The sequence below is a fragment of the Rhea americana genome, unplaced genomic scaffold (assembly GCF_003343005.1).
Source record: "Rhea americana isolate MKP2758 unplaced genomic scaffold, rheAme1 scaffold_412, whole genome shotgun sequence".
NCBI classification, from domain to species: domain Eukaryota; kingdom Metazoa; phylum Chordata; class Aves; order Rheiformes; family Rheidae; genus Rhea; species Rhea americana.
This window is the reverse complement of record NW_028186549.1, coordinates 343,473-361,811: the sequence shown is the minus strand read 5'-3', so window position 1 is coordinate 361,811 and position 18,339 is coordinate 343,473. Positions and strand designations below refer to the sequence as shown.

Sequence of the window (18,339 nt, the reverse complement as noted above, 5' to 3'; positions counted from 1 at the left end):
CCCCAAACCGCTTCGTCCTCGCTCCCGCCTGGATTTTCCAGGGCACTAGGCCAGAGCGCTGGGTCCATCCCCCCCCACCGCCCCCCTGCCCTGCTTGGCCGCCACGCGTGTCACGAGCGGTGCAGGGCTCAGCTCGGTGGGGAGGCCGGAGCGGGACCCCCCCGGGTGCCGCCGTCACCCGCGGGAGCTCCCGGCCTCCCCCCCACCGCCACCCCGCGGCTTAGCGTGACGTCAGCCCCGCGCGGGCTGAGCCCGGACGAGCTCAGCGCACGGGCCGGGCCCTGGCTGCGGCGGGGAGGGGAGCAGTGGGGGGGGCAGAGGGGGGACTCGGGGCTCTGCTCTGCCCTGAATTCCCTGCGAATCAGCAAAATCCAGATTTTTTTTTTCTTTTTTTGCAAAACTCCCAGTTGCGGCATCCGGCTCCTCTTGGAGCAAAACAGAAAAGACTGAAAAGAAGGGGGAAAAAAAAGGAGAGCGAGCGAGCGAGAGAGAAGCCCCCAGCGTTGCTTTTTATAACATCGCTCCGCTACGGAGGGATTCCCAACCCGCCCCGGCTAGCGCCGCCTCGGCCGCAGAGGAGCAGCGCCGGCGCTCGCAGCCAGGCGCCACGAGAGCGTCGGGTCTCAGGCGGCAAACGAGCGTGAAGCTTTGCCTGCAGGGCCGTTGGGTTTTGGGGCTCGGCGCAAAGCAGCGAAACGTCCCCAGTTTCCCCAGGCTCCCGCGGTAGTGTCTGGCCCCGTGTCCCAGGACGAGGCTTGCAAAAAAAAAAAAACAGGAATTTCCCTATGCCCTGGGATGCGACTTCAAAACAGCAGCTTTTTCCCTGCACCCCAAGATGAAGCTTGCAACAAACCCCAGCAATTTCCCTGCACCGTGGGGTGAGGCTTGCAAAAAAGCTGCTTTTTCCCTGCACCCCAAAATGAAGCTTGCAAAAAAAACTGCTTTTTCCCTGTACCCTGAGATGAAGCTTGCAAAATCTGCCATTTCCCTGGGCCTTGGGATGAGGCTTGCAAAAAAACTGGAATTTCCTTGCACGCTGGGATGAGGCTCGGAGACGCGGGGAACCGAGGGACCCGCACTGGGCCAGGCCGAAGGAAAACAGGAAAGCGAGACGGGCTGAGCCGCCGGTCCGGAAACCGGCTATTGTCGGAGCGGGCGAAAGGGCGCGGGAGTCTCGCGGGGAGGGGACGCCGGCCCCGCGCGGCCCACGGGCGCGCGGCCGAGCCCCGGCGAGCGGCAAGGTGCCTGGCTGCCCGCCGGGTCCCTGCGGCGCGTGGCCGAGCCCCGGCGCGCACGGAGCCAGCGGGATCGCCCCGGCGCTTCCTTGTTGCCCTCCCGGCCCCGTTGCTTGGGCCCGCTTGGAAGAAAACCCCCTTTTCCCTTGTGTTATTTCCCCGGTGCGGAGAGGTTAGCGCARATTTCCTCCGCTGGAAAGATGAGGATTTCGAGCGATGGCTTCGTTTCAACTGAAAAGAAACAACTTGCAAAAAAAAGAGCTGGAATTTCCTGCCAGGCCAAAATCCAGAGGTTTGAGGGCCGTTTCGGAGCAAGGGCTCCCCGGCTCCCAGCAGCAGCYGCRTCGAGCCCGTCTTCCCCGCGGTGCCGCGGTTTGGGTGCAGCCTGGCCCGTTTTCCCATGCCGGGGGGCAGCCAGCCGGTGCCGGGGGGGGGGGGGAGGGTGGAAATCACCGCGCGGCCCTGCCAGCCGCGCTCCCGGCCGGGGGATTCCCGCGGGCGAAGCCCTGCGCTCGGGCACCGCTCTCGCATCCCCTGCGCAGCGGCGGCAGAGCGAGTCCGCTGGGGGGACCGAATCGCAGCGGGGAGGGAAATTCCCACYGCCGGCAAAGCCGAAGCCGTGCAGCGGGAACGCCGCCAGCCGCGGCTTCCCGTGGGTTTGGGGCGCTGGGGGGGAAGCGGTGCCACCCGGAGCGCGTCTCTGTCRCTGGCAGCAGCTGGAGTAAGTATTTCTAGGAGGAAAATCCCAGCTGCGGCACGAGGGTGACGATAATCCCCAACCCCTAACAGTGCTGGGCCTGATCCGGAGCCAGGTTCGGTACCACGGATCCGGGGAGAAATSGGAGGCGCCGGGAGCATCAGGCAGCATCGCGCCCCGCCAGGCTCTGGGGTGCCGAGGGGGACAGGGTGCAGCGCACCCACCTCGACAGCGGTCATTATACCTAAATGAAGCCCGCACGACCCGCACGGAAACGCCCGCGCCGCCCGCCCGGCGGTCCGCAGGGAGCCGCGGGCGCTCYGGCCCCGCGCCGGACCCTCGCAGGCTTCGCGCCGGCCGCGGCGCGGGCAGCCTGCACCCTCTAGCGGCACCAGCCCCGGCGTCCTCTCGGCCACCGGCCGCTTCCCCTTTTCTTCCTTCTTCCCGCGGTCGCGCCAGAACGGCCTCGCACGGGCCGAGAGCTGCCACCACCCCGGGTTTGAGGGGGGCGGTCCGGCCCCCCGGAGAAACCTTCCTTCTCTCTCCGCGGCAGGATTCGTTCCTGCCACGGGCAGGACGACGAGGGCCGGCYGCGGCTACGGCCAAACCGCACCCAGCCCCAGGTCCTCCCGCCACCCCTTTGCCCGAGAGCCGCAGGGACACGACKGCACAACCGGGGCACGGCGAGAGCCGACGGGGGCGCAGCCGCGGAGCCAAAGCTACTCCGCTTCCTGGCCTCCCCCGCAAGTCAGTTTTGGGGCCAAAAAGCAGAGCTTTGGTCAATCTACCCACACTTCCACCGAGGTTTTTGAAGAGACCTGCAAATGGAAAACAGCACCCGGCCTGGGAAAACAGCTCGGCCTTGCGGGTAAGGTGGCACCGCGCAGACAGACGGGGACGCGCCCCGACTTCTGGTCRAACTCCAGTCCCAGGGGTCTGCGAACGTCCCCGACGCGGCAGCGCGAGACCAGGACGAACGAATTCGCGGTGCTGCGGCTGTGGAGCACGCACCGAGGGTCGTTCAGCGACCGCGCTGAGCGACCTCTCACGGCACCTCGCGAGCCGTCCAAAAGCACCGTGTTTGTGAAGCCTCTGACGAACGCGTAATCACAAGGCATTCAGCAACCGGAGCGTGCTACGTAAATACATCATAATTTATTGGTTCCTTTTCAACAACTATAGTGGTATTTGTAAGTGTCCTAATGATAGTACAAGAAATGAGAGTCATGTATGTACAGAGATTCCAGGACAGAAAAATCTTTTTAAGGAAGAAGCGATTAGTGGTATAGTTTGGTCACTCTTCATAAAAATCTTTTTTTCCCCTCTTACTGGAAGCTGCTTTTTTGGAAGCCCCAAATCCTAGGTAGACCTACCTACCTACCTCAGGGGCACCGCCAAGCTCTCGCCACACAGCAGAGCTGCTCGTGCGAGCAGCACGTAAGGCTAGTGGTCTCTGGCTACGTACCAGATACTTTGGTTATGAAGACTTGTGTACAGTAGAGCGGGGAAATGTTGCTCCGGAAGAGAGATAAGGTTTAGTACCCTCACGGGAAYCAGAAAATTGTCCACACAGAGCCAGTAAGGAAGGCTGGAGAGCAACCAGCTCAGTTCCTTCTTGGCAGGGTCAGCCTTACCGCAAGGAGAAAGGGAAGTGCAGGTGTTCGAAGAGGCTTCCCCACTCCTGTCCCAGCGGCTTCCCTCTGCTCCTTCCCAAGAGGCCGAGGCCTGYGCGTCCTCACGCTGCCAACGCCGATCCCAGCCCCCCGTGGGGACATTGCGCCCGGAGCCACAGCCGGGTTACGCTCCGGGGAGAAGCTCAGCTCAGAGCTGATGTAAAAGGCAAGGGCAGGTTCACAGCAGGAGTGCTCCAGTGCAGCACAGCGATGGGAGAAAACCAGCACAACCGAGCTCAGGCCCCCATGGTCTCCACAGGGGACAAAAATCCATCTGCAGCAGCAGCTCTGGCCGAGCCATGAGAAGAACGTGGACTTTGTTTTTTTTTGTTTTTTTTTTTGTTTTTTTAAGAGAGAAAGAAAGGTGGGCCAGACCTTGGGGACGGGCTGCCCAGTACAAGGGTAAGAACAAGAGCAGCTCTGTCCCCAGCCTCAACCGAAAGCCAGTGGAAGAAGTGCTGGAACCAAGCAGTTCCTTGTAATGCCCCAGTGAATCCAGACACACAAGCATGTCCTTCCCTGTCCCCTCRTAACCTCCCTTCTAGGGAGGAGTTGGTGTCCAGAGGGAAGTACCACTCCCATCTCGGCACTAGCTATACAGCATGGCTCTGCCTGAAGCATCTCGGCTCGCTTGACGCCACCGCGGTGAGGGGAYGGGAAGAGGCAGTACAGGGGGCTCTTCCCTCCTCAGAGGACGAGTATTTCCACCAAGTGGCCAAAAATATTTTCTTTCTTTTATAGAAATTACTATATATATAGATATATATATAAAAAAAAAACTAGTTTATCTAGCATCTTTAAAAAAATATTCCTGCAATCTCACAGTTTTACATTGAGACTCATTAAAAATAGAGAGATTTCTTTAACAAAATGTCTCTGTTCTCCCCTTGAGCCATGTCCCCAATGCAGGAGTGGGACCCAGAGTCCTTGAAGAAACATCAAGGTGAGAGCAGGAAGGTCTGATCTCAGTGGCACATCCGGGAGGTCATTTCCTTCTGTCAAAGGGACACAGAAGACACAGAACCATAAACTAAGATCTCAATTCCCAGGCAAGGGTGGGATGAAGAAAGAAACCTCACCTTTGTTTAAATCAGAAATATCCCCTTCAGGCATGCCATGACTCTGTTACAAAACGGTCAGGTTTGGGCAGGCCCATGTTTCCCCCCCACCCCCATTCCCAGGCAGGAGCAGGACATCCTCCCACTGCCCAACAGCTTCCCAAATCTGCTCTGCTGCCTASAGCTTTAGAAATACCATCACCAGCCCTTAGGCCTAGTATGTCACRTTCCCCACCCTTGAGGCTTCTTGTGAGGGTGGTGCTATTCTGCTTGCTTTTCAGAATGGGAAGTGAGCACAGAGAAGGGAGTTTCATTCTCCCATCCACATCCAGATGGCTAACAGGGGCTGAGCCGGGCTCAGACTGTGCCCACAAGCAAGGCAATTTGGTACTGGAAACACAGCGAGGTTGTTGGACAAGAAGAACAAATAAGCTTCCTCCATCCATGTCCAAACAACTCTGCTTAGCTCTGCCTGCATGTCCCGACCCACAACTTCCCAGTCAGCAAATCACAAGGCCACCTGACRGCCTGCATTTGGCCAACAGTTCTGAGACGACAAACAAAACCTCCATGACACCTCTACCTTGAACCTGCCCTTTCCGCGCTGGCCAGGCACTCCGATGCACCAACATTTAGCTGTGCCCCTTTTAGCTGCACAGCCCCTGACCCCACCTGGCTACTCACCAGTGGTTCCAACTCCTTGGTGTCTATTAGATTGAACTCTTTCACAAAGTAGTAAAAGTGCTTGTAGCAGGTGTTCACATGGGCTTCTGAGCCCATCTGGGTGATCCTGTCAAAGTGGTGGATGTAGACGTGGACAAAGACCCGGAAGAGCCTGGAGAGAATTTTCTTCACCACCGGGAGGAAGTTCTTAGGGAACGGAGTACCTGGGAGGGAAGATCTGACAATCAGAAACTTCACTGAAGTTAAAACGGGTGCCTTGGGACAAAATAATAATCATAATAACTCTTGGTAAAACGTGGATTTTCAGACAAGTGGGGAAAAGAGTTTGCCCAGGGTACCGTTCCCCCTTCCTTTTTCTTTYGGCTTTTGGGATGAATTTTTCAAAGCAATGATTTCTTACATTAGAGTCCTGCGCACTATCAATTGCTGCAAGCAACTGAGTGGAAAGCAAACAAGGTCAGCATCAGCAGAGATTTCCAGCAGCCGTTTCAGTCTGATAGAGTTTTCTCCTACTCCTATCTGGCATGTTTATATAAACAGTGAAAAATATTAGAAAACTACCAAATTCCACTCTAGTTTCCCAAAAGAAAGTCAGCGCCGCTAACTCCCTAGAGTTATATCATGTATTTTGAAATGCCTTTAGCTCTTTGGTTAGAAATTTAAGACATTAAGGTCCCATTTAAAGGCATCACTTTGTACGAACTGACCAGCTCTGAGCCTGGTCCAAATTGTTTAGGATTTGTTTAGTTAGGGGCCCTGCAGCAGAGCAGTCCCTGACCAACTAGCTGTCTTAGTAGAATATTACAGTTTAAAGTTCACATGGGTCATCTCTGGAGGAACAAGGATTAGTTAAACCTTTTAAGCACTCTGCAAGAATTCAAACATTTCACTGTCTGTGTTAAGCTGGGCAATCTTGTGAAAGCAAAGCTAAAAACAACTCACCTGCATCCAGAAACTTGTCTCACCTCTCTGCACAAAACAAATACCCTGCTTAGTCCCCAGAGAGTCTAACAGAAAAGCCTAAATAAAACAACAGGGCATTTGTTTGGGTAACAGGAGGAACAGATGAGGAAGATTTTAGTGTTTTAATTGCCTGAAGAACTGGCTGTTTATGGCCCTACTCCTCCTGTTGCACCAGGCTCAAGCACCGTTCTGGCGTGGGTAAGACGGGCCCTACGGCTGCTCGTGCAGCTGGGGAGGCAAATGCTTCCTAAACGGAGATCGACCGCACCCCATCAGAGCTCCGAGGGGATGAACGCTGTGGCAGAAAGGAGGGAGCTACTAAATATCATCTCCAACTTGGGGCTACTTCCTTTGGCAGAAGACTTACCTGCCCTGATGGTGGCAGCCAGGCCGCATTGTAAAAGCAGGCACGCGAACAAGCAAAGAACACGCAGGCTTTGTCTGGCCGTTGCTAACCCTCTTCCACTCCCCTCGCTCCAACGTGGCCCAAACTGTCCAAGTGCTGAACTGAGGTGCCCTACTAACTGCCTAGGGCTGCTTGGGAAGTGCAAGGAGCTGACCCTGCCTGAGCAGCAGGTCCAGCTGCTTCTTGGTGTGAAAGCAGGGTGGTTGCAAAGCAGGCGAGAGTGATGTCACCTCTAACCAGGACTAGCTTCAAGGTAGGAATGGCCCTTCCACCACTTCATACACCTCTGCTGCATCTCATCTCTTGCTTTCCAGAACACGGGAGCTTTGAACATGAACACGAACAATTGTATCTGCCTAATCCTTTAGATCTCAATTGTTACTCAACACAAAATAGGAAACCATAAAACTTCTTTTGTCCCCCCAAAAAGTACATGAAGCTCTGCATTTGGATATACAGATTTAGACAACTTCAGACAAGCTCTCATTTCCATCACCCTGGCAATAGATGAAATACTGTCCCTCCCTTCATGCACATGTAAGCATCCCACCCAGTTGCCACAGAACAACTGACTGCATATCAGCAAGCACTGAGCTGGAAAGGGCAAAGTCAGCTAGCAACAGCCTGTAATAATGAAAAGGCTAATTATGGACACACGGTCACCACTACCAGGCCAATATATAGAGCATGTACATTGAACCTAAACTAGCAATCAGCTCTAAAAGAGCTGTCCTTCAAGAGAGCACGTCCAGCATGAACTACTGAGAGAGTCATGTCAGAGACTGAGCTTTCTAAGAGCGGCCTCTTATTTTCACTGCCTAGCCTTAGCTCCTGTAAGTTATCCATGACTCCAAACGAGATCTGTTGCACCTCTGGGTATTTAGCACTCGAGAAGAGATCCGAAGTGTGTGAAAGTGCTTATTACACTGCTAGCTTCTGAGCAGTGCAAAAGGAAATAGCAGTGACCTAACAGCATCAGGAATAACAGTGACCTGCATGATGCTGACCATTAACAGCATCTCCTGGAAAAGAAACAGGACCTGAGGGCTCAGATGGGATGGCTCTGTGCTGGCTCCCCCCTTCAGCTACTACCGGAACTGAACTCACCAACATTCGTGGGGAAGATGTCCTCGTTGTTGATCTGTACCTCAATCCAGTCCATCAGGAGGTTCATGTACTGGGGAGCAGACAGGGCCGTGGGTTTCCGGTACTTGTGTTCGTCCTGCCATCTGTACTCGTACTTGGGACCCCCCGACATGACGGGGCAGGACTGCTCTGTGCAATAGTCACTGATGGTGCCGTATATCAGGTTGATGCGGTTGAAGAAGTCCACCACGTGCACTGCCACCCAGTCGTTCTGCTCCTCCCCTGGTGGCAGCTGGACGGCAACTTTCAAGTCCAGGCCAGCRTTGAGAGAGGCCTGAGCCTTCTTGTGCAGCTCAAACCGCTGAGTCCCCGGCTCAAACTTGCGCTTGGGCCGGAAAGTTTTGTCTTTATTGAACACTTGCTTTAAAGCATGGGACATTTTTCTTCTCTTCTTCTTTCTTTTCTAGATCCGTAGCGATGACAGCTGGAGACACACRGCTGCTGGACCACTTCCAGGGGTAGGGCTGCACGGGACTAATCTTCAGAGAAATCTCTCTTTGCTCATCTGGTCCTGAGAGCACGTGCTGATCTGCAATGCAGCACASAAGGGCAGCTATTAGAAGCAGCTCTTCGAGCAGGAAACCTTGTCTAAATCCCATAGGAAGAGATCTGGGATACCATCTGGGCCTTTGCCCCAGATCTGGGAAGAGGATTGGAGGCCAGTGCCAGCTTTTCCTCTGCCCCATCTCCCTCCTCCCCTGACAGTCAAGTCGGAAGCAGAGGAGGCACCGTTTGGTGACTTGGGCCCTGCAAGACCTGCCTGCGTGCTCACATCAGAACACTGGATAAGGGAACCAGCCTGACAGTCCAACAGGGAAGAGATGGAACAGCAAGAAGCAAAATGAAAGACATCGAGAAAGGACTAAGCCAGCACAGGTTGCAACCACCAYGATCCTTGCCTTAACGCACTGTCAAAATCATGCAGATCGGTGGGGCCATTTTTTGCTCRTGAGCAAAAGACAAAGCGGAAAGGTGCAAGACTCATGGATTTACAACACCTCAATTCTTTTAGGCCAGCACAAAGCCCAGGCTCCAACAGTCTTACGGCATCAGGGGACTTTAAAAAAAAAAAAAAAATCTAGGCTGTATTTCCCTTTTTGGGAAATTTAAAATTTATTTAAAATGAGAAGTTATAACACCTCCACTAACATTCAAATTTGTTGCAAGATGTACTCTAACACAACAGCTGTTTGCACAGGAGGTGCACTTGCAGTCAAAGTTAAGACGAGGAAGGGCTGAGGAGGACAGAAGGAAGAAGTCACAGCTCAGGCACCCGGAACCAGAACATCCTAAAATAATACCAGCTTTAAAAAGAATCAAAGACTTTGCTTGGGGTRCAGAGAGAACTTAGAGTATATTCTTCATTTTGGTTTAGTTCACTTCAAGTTAGGAAACTGGCTGAGAGTCCAGGAAAGCTCATCTTCCTCTTCCAACTTACGAAAAAGGATTAGCTCYGAGAGTCTTGGACACATAAGTTAAGATTTGTTTCTTGTCAGGGTCCTTTCAAAGTTAATTCTGTTTATCTGCAGCTAATTATCCCTCCTCTGTTCCCACATCCATTCCCCTCTTACAATTTGTGTCAAGCTGCTCTTTGATGGAAGCTCAATAAGCTCAATACAGAAACCTATTTGTAGCACAAATGTATTTTACACATGTTGGAAAGAGAAATAAAGTAACAACAACTGGCTAAAACTGATGCCTCACAGACCCATGTGAGCAATTATTTTCATCATTTGCTAAGAAAAAGCAAACAAATCTATTTATAGAAAGGCGCAGAACCATTATATTGGCAAATACGATCCTCAAATATTAACAAGGAAATCTCACATTCAAGGCCAAGACTAAATTTGCTGCACACCAGCCCATCTTTAACAGATCATACACAGTGCTAATCAGTATTTCTTTGGAGAAAGATTAAAAAGATTGGAACTAAGGCCTCTTGTTTTCTTATTTAATTACAGCAAGGAGAAGGAAAAAAAAAAAAAAAAAAAAACACCCAAACCACATACCACGTCAGTTTGTCTCACTAAGAACATGTTTACTGTTTTTCCAGCGCTGCTTTTCACGTAGGAACGAGCTCAGTATACTATGCTATATAGGGGCAGAGTGATCCAAACTCTTATTACAACTTGGGCCACAACATGTATTAAGTTGAGACAAATGGAAAAATTTTTTAACGTGGTTCAATGAAAGATTCACTCTGGACTAGCTGAACGTGACCGAGAGCACGTTTCTGCCATGTAGCATGCTCCCTGCGTGCGCCGCTGCAAGAGCTGCTGATGTGACCCCATAAATGACCACAGCAGGGTCACCCCCCCCAACCCCAAAAGACGAACTCCGAGCAAACGCAACCTTAAGAGGTGCTCGACTGCACCAGAGGCAGCTAGAGGAAGTCACGACTGGCGAGGAGGGACACGCACCGCGGAACACAGCAGCTCTGGTTAGCAAGAGCCGCGTCACGGTCTCACCACATCCTGCGGCAAACGCAGCGGTACTCGGCAGGGCGGAAGCCCCAGGGCCTCGCGCCCGGTCCAGCTCCGGCGCCGTACTGAACCTGCACCGCTCYGGACACGGGCAGCGCTCGCTTCAAAGTCACTAACCGCCTCGGCTTACAACGTGGACAGCAGGTGCCGAGTCCGCAGCAGCTCCCAGCAGGAAATCAGCCCCAGAGAAACACTCGCACGCAACGCTTTTCCTCCCCTGGAGGCTGAGAAAGGAATATCCTTCAAAAACACGTGAGCATCACCTTCCGCGCAGTCCCCCCCGAGGGGTGGAAGCACCGTGGTCTGCTACGACTCGCGTCCTCCYGACCCCACTGAAGAGCTTCCAACTCCAGTGACTTCAGGAAGTYGCTCCCTGAATCCACGCTGGCCCGAGACGAGGCTCAGGCATCTTCCCTTTCGCTGTACAAGGATATATTTTTCAAGCAAGAGAAAAGCTGTGGTTACAGGGCCCAAAGGGAAGAGCACTGAAACTGAATAGCAAAACTGGGAAAAGCATCCCCTGGGCTTGCCCACGCACGTCAGCGAAGCAACCACCAAACGTTTTCCAGAAGAAATTGTCACATGAGCAGGGTGAGAMGAATTTTACCACGGTTCATTTGGAATCAAGGCAGTATCTGTCCTACACACAGCTGCTTTCTGCCTAGTGAAACATTACTCAGGACGACTCTGGAGCTTGACAGAGCAGCAATCCTCTCGCCGATGATTCAGCATCTGTCTGAAGACGCTAGTAAAATCAATAGCTAAGACTTCCAAGCGGATGCAGTGCGTTTCATCATGGTTTTTGCAACTGAGCTAAAAGAAACATTTGGCTCAAGAGAAAGAAAATGAGACACATGGAGACCAAAAGCATCACTGACATTACTTGGAGATTATATCACACTTAAAACCCCCCCTTCCACAGGCAGGCAGGAGTCATAGCTGAGGGCCTGCCTTTACACAGAAGAGAAMGGAAAGATCAAGATCAAGCAGGACGTGGGGCATGCAAATCACCTGAAGGGGATTTGCAAGCTTTAAAGAAAAAAAAAAAGAAGAAATGAAAAGCAGTAAGCTCTGTTTATTCCTCTTTTTCAGTCAGCCAAGATTACCGCACACGTCACACGTGTTCAGAGAGGACCTTGGCCATCACTCCCACAAGAACACACAACTGCTGCAGGAGGAGGGAAAAAAATTAAACAAAATAACATTCCTACTCTATAGCAGACAGTCTGGAGCAAAATAAACCTCTAACTTTTCTCTGGAGCAGCAGTGCTACCTCTCCCCCCAAGGACAGGAGAGGTTCAACACTGTGCTTGGCTGCTGCAGTTTAGGAGGTTATTTACCTGCACGGCGAGGGGCCAGCCCTTCCCAAAGAAGGTTGAAGGGAGACGCTGTCTTCTCCCCTCACTCACTGCTCCGACATTTCCATCCTAGAACTTACTTCTGTCGATGGAAATCCAGGGCAGTGCTGTTTGTAACAACACCCTACCATTCCTCTTCCCTAGCTGGTAAAGGGCGATCACACAGCACAGCCTTATTTTAGAGGTAGGCTCTGGGTGGAGGAAGCCCACACAGCTGGTCACCAGGCTCTCAGTTACTTTTCCAAGCAGATCAGAGAGAGTATGGAAAAAAAACAAAGAAGAGACAGTCACTGCCTCCAAGACACCTGGAAACGTCCTACCTTCACGAGTCCCTTGCAGCCGTCCCCGAGATGACGCTGCCTGGCCTCGTCGGATGGAAGCAGCGTCTCCGCTAGACACCTCCCCTCGCTAGAGGGGCGGAACGGCCCGAAACCCTCCTTCGGGAGTCTCATGACTATTTTCATCACATAAGTGCCTGCCCCGAGCAGCACGCAGCAGTCTCCRCCGCCGCTAGCACCATTCAGGGGTTCAACAGGAGCCAGAATCAACGCCGGCACGTCAGCAAGCTCCTACCTGCAYCTCCTGCCTGTGCAGATTGCTCCTGCAACTGCTCAGCACGGCTCTGCGACCCTCCGCAAGCATTCGCGGGCGCTGAGGCCAAGAGCTTCCTTCTTTCTCAAAAAACCCGGACCGTTTCATGCACGACTGCAATCTGAACTCGGCTGCGGGCTGCCGACAGGGAGGGGTCAGGCACATGTGGCCACTTCCCTTCCAGCGACCCGCGAGCTCCAAGGCAGCTCACATCCTGCTGCCTTACTCATAAGAAAGCCCTTAAGTAAATCCCAGTGAGCAATAGATTTCTCAAAATATTTTCTTCCTCTGGTTTCCTTTTTGGAAAGCCGGTCTGCAAGATGAGACCCATACGGCATCGCCGCCGAACGCTCGCGCAAAGCCCGGCCGGAAGCTCTTCCCGTGGCAGTTTTTAATCGCAGTCCTTCAGCAKCGAGCCCGTGCCAGCCACCACGATTCGACATTTCGAGAGTGAAGCAGGTAGCAACCCCCCACCCCCACCCCAGGCTACTTTTAGTCTTTCCTTGCATCTAATCCAGACCCTCAGGCCAAATTTTCCGATACAGGGCACACAAATGCCCACGCCAGCTAGTTAAAACAGCCGCAGTGTATCAGCAGCTTAACGTAAAAACTGAATTTAGCGAGCGAGCTAGCTAACCTGAGAACYGAAGTAAACAGGGTGGCTTCAAAATCCACACTTTAAACAAAAAGCCAAAGACACACACACGCACATTCCCATCATAACTTYCCCCGACACATACCTTCCCACGGCCCGCCTGGACCAACTCCATTTCTCCGAGCAAGAAGCTCCTCATTTGCTACAATCAAAGGCAAAATTTTAATACGGAGAGMGAGGATCAGGCCAGTTATGGCTGCACTGCCACCGACAACAGCGGGTTTCGGCACTTCTAAAGCGAGTTTGGCAGCAAACTAAACGGCCTGCCTTCACTGCATGARGTTTCCAGCTGCTCCTTTGAACGGCTGTACAGTAAAAAAACCAAATGTTTATCCTTCTGCTTACTTTAGCTGTGCAAACAGGGGCAAGATGCAAGGAGAAACGTTCATGGGACACGAGGGCTGAGCTGGTGGCTCACGGCAGGCATGTCTGACCATTCATRACTCCCGTTCGACAGCGCTTCCACGTCGGCTAACTTCCTGCCTGGCACAAAGTCATCTGCTCTGGCAGACGGAGCTGCTAATGTTTCTCCAAAAACGAATCGTTCCCCTCTAGAAACCCTGCAATGGTGCCTTCCCCCCCGCTTCTCTTTTTTTGTGCCCATGTGGAGCTGTGCGCTCTCCTGGTGAAGAGACTCACGTTTTTGTTTGGAAAAAATGACACAGAATCTGCGTTTCAGCATGCTGAGAACTGAACGGGGCTTCCCGTGTTGCCAGACAAGACCAGCACATTTCCTTTAAAATGCTGCWGGGAGAGGAGAGCCAAGGAGATGATGTCCGGTAGCCTTGCGTTACCTTGAACTTTTCCTTTTTCTTTTCGTTTTCCTCCATGTTCACTACCGGCAAGAGAAGCCAGCGGCTGCTCTGAAGGGAAAGCATCAAGTCAAAGAGAGCGACCAGCTTTAGTCCAGTTACGTCTATAACCCCAGACAGGGTCACGCCAAAATAACAAGTTATTTCTGTTCCTSTGCAGGACAATCTCCAAATTTTTCTTTTGCAAACTGGTTTTGTAGTGGCCTTAACAACATGCTTAACAGAGCCATTTAGAAATGTGCATTTCAAATGTTAAATTCCCAAGGTTTAGACAAAAGGCCCTCTATACTCCATCACAAAGTCAGTTTTAAGAAAGCCCTGCTGGTCTTCGTCCACTCCCACCTGGCAATTTAAATCTGCTGCAAAACAATTCTGAAATTCCCGAGAAAGAAACCATGCAAACGCCACATCTCCCAGGCGCTTTCAGCAAACAGGTTGCTTAGGAGCAGGATAGTGGGTTTACATGTCTTGAAGCCATGCAAATACAGTGTCTATCTGATGGCGCACACATAAGAAAAGGGAACAGCATAATAAAAAGGCATAAAATAGTTACATTGGGCTTTAATTGTTTTTGGGGAGGATTTTTTCTTTTCCTCTCCATTGGAATACTACATGTTTATGTATTCAGACCAATTTTAAAGTCCAGTTAGGTTATATAATAATAGAAAAAGCCCTGTTAAATAAAGCCATAGCTGGGTTTGAAGTTCTAGTAAAGGAAGCCCAACTGAAGAGCTTCACAACCACCTGYGCAAGCAGCAGGAGCTTCAGCACAGCTGCACTGGACAACTGCCCACCCCCTGCCCCGTTCACGCTAAAGCTAAACACTGCAGCAGTTCGTGAAAAGCCTGCGGAGCAAGAGGCATTTTTTCAACCATCAAACACGGGATGGAGGAACAGACATCTTAAAAGACATCACTTGCTCAACTCCAAGCTCCACATTTAGATCCAGACCCCGTGCAGATAGCAATCGAAGCAGCAACAGCTGGAAGGACGTTAAACGTGCTGTGTGATGSGAGCTCACGTCAAAGATACTTGCGGAAGGCAGGTAAAGGAACAAACATCAGTGGGGCCCAGACAAACACTTCTGGCAGGGGAGAGGGAAAGCTGAATTACCTTTTAACTTCTGCGTACGGGAAAACTGAAGCTCCAGCTCGGRCTGTCCCTATCTGGTCTTCCAGACAAACCACTCAGTAACCATAGAAGGTTAAAAAGCCACATGAGAAAGTAACGTTTTAAAAAGGTCATGCCTTTAACTTTCCCTTCCTCAAAACTGTCAGATACCAGATTCTGTAATCGAAGATCGTCGCTTAAAAGCCTAGAAATGACTGCAGTGCAACAGGAGCAGCTACTAGACCCCCAAACCTTACTGATTTAGGACCAAGGGTTTCCCCCCCGCCTTACGACACGTGTGTCCACTGCAATGTCAGATTATAGGAATTTTGGAATGCTTCCACAGATTCCACTTACACGTATGCGACTGGACCACAGCTGCATGTGAAGGCAGGGCTAATTCGCTGCAGGCTTTGCAGATGCTGCTTTAAGCTGACAAGCTGGGTCATGACTCTAGGAGACAGGTTAACTGTGCAGGCAAATATTTCCAGGATAAACTGCAGTCAGTGGGTGGCTGACGGCATGTTAGGAGTAGTTCTCTTTTCAAGGTCTGGAGGGCCATATTTTGGGGCCTTCCTCCTCCTTCAGCCTGGCTTTGTTCCTCCCTGAAGGGTTCATAAGGACGAGCGTGACATTTCTCAAGTCTATGCTGTGAACTACACATTTCTTTCTGCCTCCGCGTTCTTGTCCGTACTGTGCAGGCATAGTTTTAAACAAACAGCAGCTTCATTTATTCTAACTTTGTGATCTCCACCTACYCAAGGGAGGGAAGAAGAAAAWAAAAGAAAGAAAGAARAAGGAAAAGACATAGATCTGGAATGTGAAGTTTGTCTTCGGCCAATGTAACGACTAGAGCAGCACACGCTGTTTTAGTGGCCTGTCTGAAGGTTCAAGATCACAGCAGATCCTRCTGCTATTAGCTTCTTAACAGGGGATGAACCAGAGCACAAGCTGGCCGCAAGGCCACCCTTTCCCATGGTAGGGCTAATCCCCCCCGATAAGTGTATCTTCTCTCCATGCTAATATCATGCTTTCGAAACAAAAGCAGTATTGTTTCTCGCTGAAAGCAGATACCCACGAGGCTTGCCCTTCCCCTCCAGGAGGAGATATGGCAGTAACCCAACWCATTAGCATGTCTCCAGGCAGCAGAGACAAGGAATGAGCCCCCTGATGTGGAGCTAGAGATCACCCCAAGCCTAACCACATCATAAGACCTCCTGCCATACAGTTAGAGGAGGGGAAAAAAAAAAAAAAAAAAAAAAAAAAAAAAAAAAAAAAGCTCAGACAGCAGCCCTGAAACAGGCCTGCAATTAAGACAAGGAAAAAATAAAGTCGCTTTCAATACAGTGATAAACCTTGCTCTGCTTCTGTCTCAAACTGAAACAACCTTTGGACTGCTCTAGATTACACTCTGTTTGCAACTTCCTTGCAACCGAAGCACTGGCATCCAGCCAAAGCCCCAGTTCATTCAAATCCACCCTGTACCTGGAGCTGGACAGCTACAGGGTTCCTACACCTCCTTCACCAGCCACGGTGACAAATAGCAGAGGGCAGGCTCCCCTCAACAGGCCTACTGACAAACCTCACAGTGCCCGTTGAGGAGACTCACGCCAACGCACGACCCAAGTACAACACTGCCATCCCCACGAGGACTACGGCGGATACCAGGAGCGTTCCCAAAGGGGCACTGAAGCAGGGCACTGCCCTAAATCCAGCTTCGCAAGACCTGCAGCACATACAGCCACCTGGCAGCATCACAGTCTTTGCCTTTTCTTTGACTGGAGAACAGAAGGGGGAAAAAATAGTAATAATAATAATAAATGACATCAAGTACCTTGTGATTTCATGAAGGCTTTTCTAAAACAAGTCAGAGCTGCCATRGTTTGACAGCTTTCTGCACTAGCTTTGCAAAAGTTTTTCTGGCCTTCACCGTGTCTGTTCTTCCCCCATGAATCAACGGGCATTCCCACTCCCAGCCTGCTTCAGATACTCAAAGGAACAACTCGCCCAAGGGCCCTCTATCACTTCATYGTGAACAAAACAGCACTTTTGGCATAACATCAGCTCCAGAAGGAAGCACGAAAGCACTCCAAAACAGGAGTCGCAGATAACTCTGCCTCCAAGGGGCACCTAGAGAGCAGAGGATAAACACGCAGCCTAAGGTACATTCTTTAGTGAAAGCACTAGCTGGACATCACGTATTTCTAAAGATAATCTGCTAAAACTCCAGCAAAGCTAGTTGTGGATCGACTTACAGTAGCGTTCATGGCTCAAGCATCACAGAATACTTCCCTGTCATRTAAGAAATTAAAACCCAGAAGTTCAAGGCAACTCTTTACGCAGATCTGAACTTTGCATCCAGCACTAGGGAGATTTTGCAATCTCCCTTCTCTGACCACACACGCTCTCGTTGCCAACAAGGGAAACTTTTTTTTTCCCCTTTGTGTACTGTGGCCATAGAGATCTCCAGGCCATTTACAGAAACGCATTAGTTACAAAACCCTGCACGCGTCGTTATAGTCTAAGCTTTGCAAACTGGGCTAATCGTGCCACTTCCGTTTGTGTGGTGCTTCTCATCCGATCTCTGAGAAAGAGCTGTCTTAGACCCAAACGCCTCCACGAAAGCAGCTGGCAAGCAATTCCTGCATGAGGGGACAGCCGAAGAACCTAAGCAGGAGTTCAACCAAGATGCTGAGCACTCATCAAACTTGCTACTTAACCCTCAGGGAAACTGCTGGGAGAGCCTGCGTCCAGTCCCTGGCTCTGCCACAGCCAACAGCGCAACCTTAAGTGCCAAAGAGCATCCCAAAGCCCGACTGGCGTGCCTGACAGCAGCGAAACAGCTCCACGTGCAACATGCCACTATCTGGACTCGGCTTTTTGGTGGAAGCCAAGAGCACCACGATTTGGTTCTGTGACACCAATCTAGCAAGAATTCAGAGGCAGCACTTCCCTCCTCTCTTCCTGGAAATGTAAGAAGGTTATAAACTGCCCCCTTCTCCCACTCGGGTTAGCTTCACAAGTACATGACTAAGACAGAAAGTGAACCCATGATCTGCAATACACAATCCAAGAAACTAGATGAAGGCAGGGACTTGGAAGCAAGCCCAAGGTTTTGCAAAGGAAGCGGAGTGCAAGGGCGCAGCACTCAGGACTATGATAAACAGGTGTCTGGGGGGAATTTGACATCTAATAAAAATCCCCTCCTGCACAGAACTTGGCAAAAGAGTTCCAGAKCGGAAAGGAGCTTTAAATGAAGAGGGATGGAGACGGAGAAAGCACAGCCACTCTTTAGCCCAGCGCACTAGGAGAAGGGAATCTGGCCTTTCACCACATTTGGAGTAAGTGACAGAGATGCTTTTTCCAAACATCTGCACTGCACACTGGCAGCTTCAAATCCTTCTTTCCTCTCTCTCTCTCTCTCRGGAGGATTTCCTGCCTTTTTCTTTTTGCCTATCTGTCACGCAC

The 18,339-nt window shown here is 51.3% G+C and overlaps 1 protein-coding gene across 3 annotated transcripts; it reads right to left on the bottom strand.

Moving 5' to 3' along the window:
- Positions 1-3,063: 3,063 nt before the first annotated feature.
- On the bottom strand, positions 3,064-13,786 carry MOB3A (MOB kinase activator 3A). 3 transcript variants are annotated; one of them, XM_085314841.1, is made up of 4 exons: positions 13,744-13,786; positions 7,824-8,391; positions 5,348-5,550; positions 3,064-4,600 (listed from the first exon to the last, which is right to left on the bottom strand). In XM_085314841.1, exons 2-4 carry the CDS (start codon positions 8,239-8,241, stop codon positions 4,571-4,573), a joined length of 651 nt encoding a protein of 216 aa, XP_085170967.1. In that variant the 5' UTR covers positions 8,242-8,391; positions 13,744-13,786; the 3' UTR covers positions 3,064-4,570. The 3 variants fall into 3 exon arrangements, with proteins under 3 accessions (XP_085170967.1, XP_085170966.1, XP_085170965.1); XM_085314840.1 differs by lacking the exon at positions 13,744-13,786 and adding an exon at positions 12,277-12,409; XM_085314839.1 differs by lacking the exon at positions 13,744-13,786 and adding an exon at positions 12,024-12,092.
- Positions 13,787-18,339: the final 4,553 nt, after the last annotated feature.